Raw genomic sequence first — 12994 nt, forward strand, 5'->3', positions numbered from 1 at the left:
CCATTCTCATACTGACCACTAGAGGTCAGCATAATGTTTTAAGATGTCCTAGTGCTCTTTATGGACACATATCTCCCCTGATGTAAAACGGATGTCACATACACACTGATGTAACTAATGTAAACACACACACACACACACACACACACACACACACACACACACACAGGAAAAACATTTCCACAACATACCACCTTAAGGTTTGAGGTCCAGATTGATTACCTGATGTACCACCATCCCTCCAGGTTCTTCTGGATGACCTCCACGGTTACTCCTTTCTCGAACCCGATCTCATCCTTTCCCTGACTGGTATATGCCTGGACAGTGACATATTTCTCCTCTAAAAAGAGATTAGGGAAAAGAATGAGAAAGGTTTTTTTCTCTCTCTCTCTCTGTCTTTCTCGTACTTGGGCCTTTGCCTTTTCTGCGGTCTGAAAGAGGCTGACAAATGGTTTCAACTGCTAACTTTCAAACTTACACATTTTAGGGCATTCTTTGGGGAAACAGAGCAGAAGCAAAACCGCTAAGTTTGCAGTAAGACCCTTCCAACACTCACCCTTCACCACAGGCACAATAACACAATCATCTCACAATTCGTCATTAATATTAACATTACAGTTTTTCTCAGTCGCTTTGGTGCGTTTTTCACATCATCCCTAACATGTGCAAAATAATAAGTGCATTCCTCAGAACAATTTGTACAAATTGCAATATACAATAGATATGTTTCTAAAGCTAGTCAGTCACTAAAAATCCTTAGTACATCTCTCAAAAGTAAATATTCATGCCAACGATCATGTCAGTGCCATCAGAATGATAAGTCATTGAGTCATTGTTCACGAACAAGCTCGTCAAAATGTTTAGGCATGTTGTCAATGTAACTGTGTGTACTTTGACAGTATTACCAGATGTAAACTTAGGCTACAGTTTGGATGATGGTTACTGTACTGAAAATGCACAAGGCTGCACTTCTATGGCATAAATCAATTTCAACAGTACTATATACATATTACTCTATGTGGGTTATTGATTGAAAGAGACAAAATTGATTTTGTTTTTCACAGCTTTACAGTTTTTCTCAGTCGCTTTGGTACATTTCTCTAATCATTCTTGAGATTTGCAAAACAGTAAGTGCATTTCTCAAAACAACTCGTACAAATATCAAAACACAATGGATGACCTGCAAAAGCCAGTCTCTTGCTCAAAATCCTTAGTTCATCTCTCAAAAATAAATATCTGTGTCAATGAACATGTCAGTGCCATCAGAATGACAAGTCCTTGTGTCATAGTTTACGGATAAGACAGTCAAATTGCTTAGTCATGTTGTCAATTTAACAGTGGAGGGATGTTCTGATGTAAACTACTGTATTGAACAGTATGCCATATGCTTATGTATGCCATATATCCATTTCAAAACTACACATTTACACATTACTGTTTGTGGGATGTTGATTGAAAGAGACTGGATAGAATTCCCAGTTACACTTTTACTAGTGGTCTGACCAAAAAACTAAAAAAATAAAAAATACTTTTACAATGCCATTGTGATATAGAAAAGGAAATATGGGAACAAAGATGAAAATAATTCCATTTTCAGAATTTGTAACTCTTGTGTTGTCCTTTGTCTATACAGTATAAGCTTTCCTACTGAAGATTCATGAGATGAACCTTTGAGCTATTTCAGAGAAATGGTTTATCATTGGTTTATCATCTACATTCTCTTCATTAGTAAAGATTCACTTGCACAATTCATGCCAAATTGACAAAACATCTAATAATAGTGTGTAAAAATACAAATAAAAAGTGTGCTTGGCAGTTTATGACAACTAGATTAACCATTTTGCATTTAATGACTTATACTATGAACTAAAGACTAGATGTTTTGGGGGGTAAGACTATTGCACAGAAAACTGTATAATACATTTTGAGCAACATGACATTAGCAACTGATAATGTAGGAAACCGCAGATAAATGTGCGTAATCAATTGCATGAATGTACAATAGCAATCGCAACTTGTTCAAAAGAATGAGAAACTGGTTTTATGATGTGTATTAATGACTAGATGATGTGGAGGTTGTACAAGTAGTTTTGAAAATTGCATTTCTGTTTTGAAAAATGCACTAAAGTGACTGAGAAAAACTGTACTAGTGCTACTTTATGAAAGAAAACAACAAAATAATTTACAGTAAGAAAAAGACAAGGGGCACAAAGTAAAATAAAAACTAAAACACAGGAAACACCCCTAAGGCACAACTTTGCCTGCAGCACTGTTTCTAGTGCTGTCTCTACACATCCAGACGTTCCTGTCTGTCGGCCCACATATTCTCATCCACATCACACCGGATATTTTCCCTTCCAATGCAACGTGGAAAGAATCTTTTGGAATGCCTTATCCATCCTCTGCAGGCAACTACTGTGATGTCCTCACATGCTGCATCCATTGCAGCCAGCAGGGTCATCTGTGTGTGTGGCTGATGATCATACACCTTCCACCTCCATGCTGAAAAGAACTCCTCAATTGGGTTAAGGAATGGAGAATAAGGTGGAAGGAATTCTATGAGCATCCTCGGGTGGGTCACAAACCATTGCCTTATGATGTTTGATCGATGGAAACTCACATTATCACAAATGACAACATACTTTGGCAAATCCTCTCTAAACAGACCCCTCTCATCATCAGGGATGAGAGCCCTGTAGAGAGTCTCTAAAAAGTTGAGTAGATGCTGGGTGTTGTATGGTCCTATAAGGGGGATATGGGTTAGGACGCCATGCTCTGAAATAGCAGCACACATGGTGATATTTCCTCCCCTTTGGCCTGGCAAATCCACAGTAGCTCTCTGACCGATGACATTCCTACCCCGCCTTCTGCATTTGGTCAGGTTGAAGCCAGCCTCATCCATGTATACAAAGTTGTGAGAGGGTTCACTTGATTCCAACTACATTATACGCTATATCCCAGGACACAGTTGAATTAGTTTTGGTAAGGAAGAGTGACATAAAATGTGCATATATTGTATGTTCCTTCCACAGCGATGGAAGTGTGTGCAGTTTATGCTTACTGTACTATGTATCACAATAAAATTATTCTGTAAAATAGTTACATAGATATATGTTTTACCTGTACATACTGGTACCGTATCTCCTTAACTCGGTCCTCATTCCTTTGGAATGGTACACGGTACAGCTGTTTCATACTCATCTGGTTTCTATGCAGCACCCTGTCAATGGTTGAGATGCTAACAGTACGGATGTTTTCAAAGACATCGTTGTCTTCTATAATGGTCCTTTGTATTTCCCTGAGTCTCATAGCATTGTTTGCTCGGACCATGGTGCATATAGCCTCTTCCTGTTGAGGTGTGAAAAGGCGTCCTCTGCCACCGGTTTGTGGTAATTTTGCTGTCCTATGTGGGGACAAATGCAGTGATGCATTGCACACTTTCACATAGACAAAAATTATGCAAACACATTTTACTGTAAAACATACAGTTGGGTGGATGTAAAGTGCAGTATCTATCTGTATAGAGTATATTTATGTATGCTGTGAAATACAAGTGGACTACTGTAATAGGAAGCATTATAGGAAGTATACAGTATACTGCTTATATACAGTAACAGTGCACTGTACATTGGTGGACATACCGGTTCTCTCTTCGAAACGTTTGAACTATTGAGGACACGGTTGATCTCCCAATGTTCGGCTGCACCCTTCGACCCGCCTCAGCCATAGTAAGGCCATGATTGACAACATGGTCTACAATAGTGGCCCTTATGTCATCAGATATGCGCCTATGTCCTCTTCTGCTTCATCCTCTGTTTTGCCTTCCACCACGCATCCTTGCTCCTCTTCTTCCTCCTGGCTGTTGACCCTGTTCGTTTCCTGGTCCATCCATTGTTGGAAAGTTGCAACTCTGTGTTGTGGTCTGTCTATATATGCTTCCCAATTGATTGTTCATGAGATGCACCTTTGAGCAATTTAGACAACTGGTTGATTGTTGGTTGAACTAACACTTTACATTCCTTGAGTGAGGGTCAATTTCACCTGCACGATTCATCAATTCACATCTTTGTACAAAAAGTCTAATAAAAAAAATGTGTAAAACTATGCCTGACAGTTTATGACAAATAGTTCAACAATTTTGCATGTAATGGCTTATGCAAAGAACTAATGCCTAGATATTTTGAGGGGTAAGACTATTCAACAGAGAACCATTTACTACATTTTGATCAACATGACATGAGCAATTGAAAATGTGGAAAAAAGCTGACACTTGTACATTATCAATTGCAATATGTACAAAAGCAATTGCAATTTGTTCAAAGGAATAAGAAATTGCTTTAATGATGTGCACAAGTGACTAGATGATTTGGAATTTGTACAAGTAGTATCAAGAATTGCACTTTTGATCTAAGAAATGCACCAAAGCGATTGAGAAAAACTGTAACAAACCCTCCTGGAGACAGTGGGACTAATGGAACCAGAGCAATACAATCCCAAGAGACCATAATAATGCTGGAACTCCATAGGAAATACATCGCAGGGTCAATCAATCACAAACATGTCCAGATCCAGGCCAATATTTTGCATTTGCACTAATTATATTTTAATTATAATTTGCATTACAAACGTGAAGCCTTTTCTCCTGTAGCACTGTTGCATTATCGTGACAATTTCCCGCCATGATTTCCCCCAAAATACAATTACCGTAATGCATCTGGACATTTCAGTTCTTCAGTTTTTTTATTCAGCATATATTAATGGTACGACAACAAATACTACTGTGATAAATAATAATAATAATAACCAAAATGTAAATAATATCACTATTATTTATTTATTTATATATTATTATTTATTACAGTTAAGAAAATCATATGTTTTTTTTTCTTTGCCATTATAGCCTACAGTCTGCTCAGAGTAATGCTATACATTTTGCAAAGGAAAGAAAGCAAAAGAGAAATAAAAACAGTTCTGCTAAAAGATATTAATATTGGGAGAATTGTTGAAACAGAAAAAGAGGTGAATATCTTATATCTAGTTTTTCTAAGTAGTGAATAACTTAGTCTGCCAGCAGCAGAGGTCAGGGCGGTTAGTCACTCTCTTTCAACACTTAATGCTTTCCCAGCAGCAGACAAGCTGGGAAAATCTGATAATTGAGCATATGACAGAGAAGAAACTTCCCCTTTGCTGTTCTCATCCTGAACTTCTGACCTAAAACCACCAATAAACAAGATTTTGAAGAACTGATCACAGATATCTCCATTTGAGTTCCACAGAAGAAAGTCATAGTGTGAATAAATAAAGATCAACAGGAGCGAGAGATGTCAGGGTAAAAATGCAAGAGCCAAAACTGAGATTCTAGATGGTGGAAAAAGTCAGGTGGCTCCAGAACACATTACTTCAGTTTTGCATACACTTGTGGAGCACGTCAACAAAGGCATTTTCTCCCTCAGCCTCTGTGACCTAAAACCACTGTGATGTGTTCAAAATAGTTAAAAGAGAGACAGATAGCAGACACAGATCATTCTAGCTATTATATTGATCTTTCTGAAAACTTGCTTGCTTTCTTCAATTCAAACTAATCAAAGGCCTTACTAGATCCTGCAGGCTAAATGTCTACATATGAGCTGATTTCTACACTTTAACACTTCATCCAAAAATGAAAATTTTTCATTTGCTCACCCTTTTATCTTGCTGAACCCTTGGCAATTTTCTTTTTCCGTATAACAGTAAAAGAGAAGCTTAGCAAAATCCTGATGTGGCTGATTGAATGTGAATGGAGACCATGTTATTTCAAGCTCCAGAAATGACAAAAAGGACCAACTTTTTGTGCTATATTCCGAGTGTACTTCAGCCATACAATAATACTGCCCGAGGAAAAGACAGAAATGTAAGTCATTATCCACTTATAAAATATTCAACATCATGACTTTGATGGTGCTTTCATGGTGTATTTTTGTTATTTCTGGAGCCTTACAGCTCTTGGTCCCCATTCACTATATGGAAAAAAGCAATATTGCCTAACATCCCTTTCTGTAGAATATGAAAGTGCAGTACCTAAAAATTTAAAATGAAATAATACTGGTTAGGAGCATGGGGAAGTTGTAGCCTAGTGGTTAGAGTTTGTCTCCTAACCCTAAGGTTGTGAGTTCAAGTCTTGGGCTGGCAATACTATGCAATACTATGACTAAGGTACCCTTCAGCAAGGCACTGAACCCCCAACTGCTCCCCGGGCGCAGCAGCATAAATGGCTGCCCACTGCTCCGGGTGTGTGTTCACGGTTTGTGTGTGTTCACTGTTGTGTGTGTGTATGTTCACTGCTATGTGTGTGCACTTTGGATGGGTTAAATGCAGAATTCTGAGTATGGGTCACCATACTTGGCTGTATGTCACGTCATTCGGGTGAGTAAACGACAGAATTTTCGTCAAGACTCAAATGTATTTTGTTAGAACTTTCTTAGTTGCAACTGAGGATCCAATACCTCTGCTGTTTGGAAACCATTGCGTTGTGTTTTTTCCAAGGTGATTTTTTTTTATTTATCCAAGATATTTAGTGTCTTTTAAGCAACCTCTTGGAATCAGTCACTACCTCTGACCTGTTTTGAAGGTTGCAATTTGTGTTTATGGAGAAACATTCCCTCTGAAACCACTGGCTGCTTTTTGTCTCCGGATCATCTGTAGTGCTCTCCGACTCATTAGTATGTATACAGTAAAAACATAAGAGGATTAAATGCAGTCACACACAGCGAGCCAATGACACTTTCCACTGTGGTTTTCAACAACTTCTCCTATGATGCAGAACAAAGTGAGGGAAAATAATGAGGAAAAGACAGCCACACAGTTACTGTAACAGTGTAACATTTAATCTGAAACCAGAGGTCCTATCAAAAGAGAAGAGAAAAACAATCCATTTCAAATTTGACCAGGAATTCATCCAAAACACCAGTTAACAGGAAATGAAGGACAGACATCTCTTACAGAAGGACAGACATTTGAACAGACTTAACATAACTCATCCCATAAGATCAGGGATTTCATATTTTCATCCACTCCCATTCATCCACCTGCCAACGAACACAGCACGGAAAAGCTCTTAGCATGTGCTTCCACCGATTCCAGATCCAGCATGCTCTACAGAGCGCCATGTTCATGGTGTCCACAGCATGTTAGCACACTCCAAGTGTACACAGACTGCGGGAAATACAATTCTAAAGCTTGGAGGTCCATTCTTCTTATGACTCAACATGAAATAGCGGATCTCCAAAGAGACTCCTCACCATACAAACACACATTTCCACCTAAGATCTGGAAATTAATCTTCATCTGAGGTCTAGGTGTTTAGAATTAAACATTGTGATTTTGAAAGGTCAAACCTCATGCATGATTCAGCTCATCCTCTACCTGGAGTTTATGCACTGTTTATATCAATTATTTGACTTGTAGCCAAACTGCAGGATGCCAGACCTGACTAAATTCGGCTGACTTCAGCATTCTGGCAGAACACTTTGACAGAACACCAACAAAAAATGTAAAGAATGTTCCTTTCTATTCAACAGAAGTCAATGGGGGTCCAAACAAGAAAAATTCTGAGAAAAAATAAAAATGAAATTTCTAATCTAGATACTAGACTACAATATTTCACAATTATTATATTCTTCTAAACCAGTCATCTTAAAAATAACTAATTGGCTTCATTTTAAAACGGTTTTCTTCATCTAAAATCACACTTAGTTATCTCCTTTTGAATGCATGCACATTTAATCACAAGCAGAGACATAAAGCAAAGAATAATAAAGATTTTATGATGGCTTGCATATGAAGCAGGCCACCCAGCATGCTTTGGGAGCCAGATCCTGAAGTTGGATTCAGAAAGAGCGTTTAGGTTTCTAAAGGTTAGCGAGAAAGGTAAGCGAATCACTGTAAACCTGCACAAACACACAAACGCACCATGCAAATTGGTCACACACTTGAGTGCTTGCATGTGATCAGTCTATGCAGGCATGCGTGATTGCATGTGTGTTCACCTCGACTCTGTTGGCGGTTGACTATTCCCCCTAGCGTCCATCTCCGGTCGAGCCTCTTCAGATGAGCCTTACGTCTCTTAGTAACTGACACGGATGAATGAAGACAGCAGAAAAAGAACAGAGACAGGAAAAACTCAACATACACAACTCAAGAGGAACACTGGTATTAGTGTCATGAAGACATTATTACATGAGAGACAAGGTTAGGAGGGTTCTTGGCTTGAACAATGATGGTGGCAAAGCAAAGGAGGACTTGGATTAATACACGTGTTATTAGATTTTAGTGGCACGTGTTAAACTGTGTGATGTGTGAAGTCTAAAAAATGTACGGTGTTTTGAATTTTTATTGTGTTACAGAATGGAAACTTCATAATAAGTTTTACCACTTATCAACTCCATAGATAAAATGAAAGATGGTCTAGTTCAAATAAAGATCATCCTGAAAAAAAAAAAAAAAAAAAAACTGCAGCTACATCCAGAAATGAAGCCGTTGTTGCCAAACGGGATGGTAAATCACCCCTTGGGGATCAATAAATTGTGTGCATGTTTGAGGATGTATCGATCCATCTCAGACAAAGATAGTGGCGAAAGCTTTATCTCCTAATCTTAAACATTGAGTCTTTCAGTGGCATATATAGAGGAAGTTGTGGCCTAGTGGTAAGAGAGTTTGACTCCTAACCCTAGGGTTGTGGGTTCGAATCTTGGGCAGGCAATTCTATGACTAAGGTGCCCTTGAGCAAGGCATCAAACCCCCAATTGCTCCCCGGGCGCCACAGTATAAATGGTTGCCCATTGCTCCGGATGTGTGTTCACAGTGTGTGTGTGTGTGTGTGCACTTTGGATGGGTTAAATACAAAGCCCGAATTCTGAGTATGGGTCACCATACTTGGCTGAATGTCACGTCACTTTCTTTTCAAGACGCAGCTAAAAATGTTGTTGGATTAGACAGGAAACTCAACTAAGTGAATGCTGATGGCTGCAGATGATAGACGACATTAGAGGAGGACATTTTTATAATGTGACGGTTCTTCATGTGTGTTTCATAATGCGAAACAAATGGATGTTTCCTCAATTTCTGACAATTTATGTTCCAGGAATTGATTTTACTGAAGTTGACATGAATGTAAATGCACCATATCTATTTTGCAAATACATGTTATGGATCTTACGGTGAATGAGTCAACCATGTACAGTAAATGTTTCATTTCATGGATTCATTCGAAAATAATGAGTGCAAATTATACAAACAGAGAGAATGTGGTTTAGTTTTGTGTGTTTATGATATATAAAATGCTAGCTATGAAGCAGGCCTTTTTATTATGAAATGTTTAAGGCCACTGTCATTTTAACCATACTGTATAATGCTAATAAATACAATACTAAACTTGGGGGCAATTTTCATGAAATAAATAAATACTGTCAGAAAAAAGCAAACAAATAAATCTAATAAAGGTAATATACTTCTATCTAAATGTTTTAAAAAGTTCACAGGGCTAAAAGTTCTCATTGTTGAAGAAGCACCCAGATTTATTTATTATGTAGCTACAGATTCAAAGAAAAAATAACCACACTTTCATTAAGGAGAAGAGTGCCTTTCTTTGTTTCCTTCATTTCTTCTTCTGCAATCGATGATCTCTCACACTCCCAAAGCCCTCACCTCTTTCAAGTGGAAGTTGTTCAAGGAATATTTGGGATACAGATTTTATCCTCTATTATAGATATTTCAGGTCCTGGGTGTTGATCGTTCAGTGAATGTGAAACTGATCAACTGGTCAAGATTTCTTGGGGTATGAGTGTTTGTGCACAAGTTTGAGAGAGAGTATATTTATTGTGTCCTACCTTCTCCAGATCTAGATGTTCCCAGGTCCAGATCATCTCTGGTGCCGCTCTGAGAGTCCAGGTATGTGGCAGGAACCCAGCCTTGTTCTTCAGCTGTGCTGACAAACCACCAGCCTACAGACATAACAGAAGAATTTTTTTTTAATTTTATTTTTTTACAAATTTACCTAATACAGTGTCAATACTAAGCTTGCATATGATTAAATATTCCTGTTTTAACCACCTGGACAAAAAGATTATATTTACAAAAAGAAAATGATGCATCCATGCTTTGCAAACAAACACTAATGTAAAAACATTTGGTTTTCACTAATCTGATGGAACGCAATGTTTTGGCTCACAAACATTTAGTTTATTTGTGTTATTTAGTTTCAGGCGATGTGTTTATGAATTCGGGTGGACATGGTTTTATTTGTGTGCACAGTCCAACATGAGGAAGGTTGGATGTGTTTGACAAATCTACTTAGCAGCTAACATTAAATGTTTTATGAGCTAATATCTGTGTGCTTCTGTGTTTTGGGCCAAAATAACCTCATCAGTTAAATTTATGTCTTTCGATTCCTTCTTCATGTGTCTGACTAAGTGTTGAATTTGTTAAATGTAGTGTCAGCACTATGATTTGTTTTTGAAATGTGGATTATGATGTGTTTTTCATCAAATTTCCACTATAATTTAAAGATGATTCTGAGCAGCTTTAGAAACGAAGCAGCAAAAAAGATTGACAAACTAAATGAATGATTTATCAAGAGAGACCCATACAACGTTCATGGTAAGTTCATTTGGGTAAATCATTTGGGTTATGGAATTAAAATCACATATTTGGCACACTCACATAAAAATGTAAAGCCGACATAAATGAACGCCAATGGATTAAAATTCAAAACGATTCTCCAGCTGAAACATAGATCCTTCTGAACGAGCCTGTTGCCAAGGTAACAAAGTGTTCATAACAGTGTGATATCATAAATCAGAAATAATCCAGCTCTGACATCATAGTAAAACAGAAGCAGGTCTTTTGACAAGGCATTAAGTGAGTAACGACAAATGTTCTAAACACCAACGAGGGCCAATAATTATAGCAGAATACTGTACACTCCTGAATACATTTATTCAACCACATCATCATTATTCAACCACATCACTCATATATGCAGTATACACTTATATATATATATATATATATATATATGTGTGTGTGTGTGTGTGTGTGTGTGTGTGTGTGTGTGTGTGTGTGTGTGTGTGTGTGTGTGTGTGTGTGTGTGTGTGTGTGTGTGTGTGTGTGTGTGTGTGTGTGTGTGTGTGTGTGTGTGTGTGTGCGTGCGTGCATGCGTGTGTGTGCATGAAACTGACAAAAGAGACTTTAGTTTTAAATAATAAAACATTTCATGATATTATTGTTTTTAGATCGAGACTTGATGAGCATAAGACACTTCTTTCTAAAACTATTGAACGGTAAAATGTTTTTAGATTTGTTTTTGCAATATGCACTAGAGCTTTCAAGACCAAGGCCCCATATCCTTTTACTGCATCTTTTCTTTCAAACCATCCTTTGTACAGTGGCTTTGTAGCCATTTACAATCATGGAATTCTTGTAAATCATTTCATTATCAAATTCAGTGTGTTGGAAATAGACTTTGGCCTTGTCTGACACCAAAAACCAAGTTCAATATCCAGTTTTGAGACCCAGACCCCCATGTTTATGTGGTTTCAAGACCACAAGATTTTAACTTTGGCATTGCCATAATACTAAAAACAAAACTACATCCAAATTTACTGTAGGGGACTTTTTTGCTAATTTATCCAGAAAATTGCCCTCAAATCTCAGGTCAAACTTAATCTTTTATTCAGCAAGGATGCTGATCAAAACTTAAAGACATTTAAAATGTTTCAAAAAAAAATTCTAGTTCAAATAAACATTCAACTCTTCAAAATCTTGGAAAATATATTATTAAGAACAATATTAAGCAGCCCAACTGTTCACAATGTTAATAAGAAGTGATTCTTGAGCAGCAAATGCAGCCTTGGTGAGAATAAGAGACTTATTTAAAAAACATTAATGTACATTTTAAACACCAAAGAAAGACTGACTCTCATTTTAAAAACCTGAATGGCGATGCCAGTAGCTGGAAGCCATGCACATAGAGGCGGAAAACGAACACAGAGATCAGAAAACTTCATCTAAATCTGTGCCAACAGACCAGAACAGTGCTTACATACAGAAGTCATAAGATTCATTTGAGTCAAACGGACCACACTGACATCTATACCACCCCGACACAGCTAATCTCTTTCTTCTCTCTCTCTCTCTCTCTCTCTCTCTCTCACACACACACACACACAGTATGAATTTGTTAATGAATTAGCGAGAGAGCTGAGAGCAGGTTGTGGCCACCCTGCCTGACTGACCCTCTTTGAATGAGATACTGTCTCCCTGTTTGTGCACACCAGGAACCGTCTACAGCAAGCACAGAGGGTCAATTCAAACAAAATGTAAAATGCCATGGGTTGCACACAGTTTAGCCATCACAAAGATGCTTTCATTGGATTCAGAGCTTGTGTTTGTTTTTCTGTTAATGTATATGCTATAGGTGTGTTTCATCCGGCTTCAGTACAGCCCTTGAGGAACACTTTAATTAAAAGCTAAGAAGATTAATAGTACTTTTACAAAATTATGTTTACACATAGTGTAAGATGAGGACTCTAGTCTTATGTCTAGCCTGATGGTGCATCCACACCAATAGGTGTCAGTATGTGTCCGAAACAGTGTAAACAAAACAGACAATATGAAACACTGAGTGACAAACTTTTAAGGGCATTTCCAGGCAGCAAAGAAGTTGACCAGAAGTTGAAGTCGGCCGCGTGCTGCCATCTTGTAGCAGAACTTCACTTGCGTTAGCATTCCCATTGACTCCCATTCATTTTGGCGTCACTTTGACAGCGAATAACTTTACATCTGAGGCATTTAAAGACTCTGTTTGTCCATTATTTATTACTAAAGATACACGACAATGTATAAAGGGCTCCATTACCTTCTATGTTACATTATGGCCTCGTAGAAACAGTTTTTGTAAAAATAAGCTAACGGTTGCATCACAACCACTCGACTCTCTGTCGCATTACCGTACAGACAG

At 37.9% G+C, this 12994-nt stretch overlaps 1 protein-coding gene across 3 annotated transcripts in view; it reads right to left on the bottom strand.

The window, feature by feature from the left end:
• Nucleotides 1–12994, bottom strand: part of LOC128017739 (SH3 and PX domain-containing protein 2A) — a 92858-nt gene that overhangs the window by 10474 nt on the left and 69390 nt on the right. For 2 of the 3 annotated variants that reach the window (XM_052603217.1, XM_052603226.1), the window contains 3 exons: nucleotides 9864–9977; nucleotides 8025–8108; nucleotides 223–340 (listed from right to left, as the gene is read on the bottom strand). In XM_052603217.1, coding sequence (XP_052459177.1) covers nucleotides 223–340; nucleotides 8025–8108; nucleotides 9864–9977 — 316 coding nt within the window. The remainder of the gene's footprint in view (nucleotides 1–222; nucleotides 341–8024; nucleotides 8109–9863; nucleotides 9978–12994) is intronic. The other variant, XM_052603233.1, reaches the window with a different exon arrangement.

This window comes from Carassius gibelio, chromosome A1 (genome assembly GCF_023724105.1).
Source record: "Carassius gibelio isolate Cgi1373 ecotype wild population from Czech Republic chromosome A1, carGib1.2-hapl.c, whole genome shotgun sequence".
NCBI lineage: Eukaryota > Metazoa > Chordata > Actinopteri > Cypriniformes > Cyprinidae > Carassius > Carassius gibelio.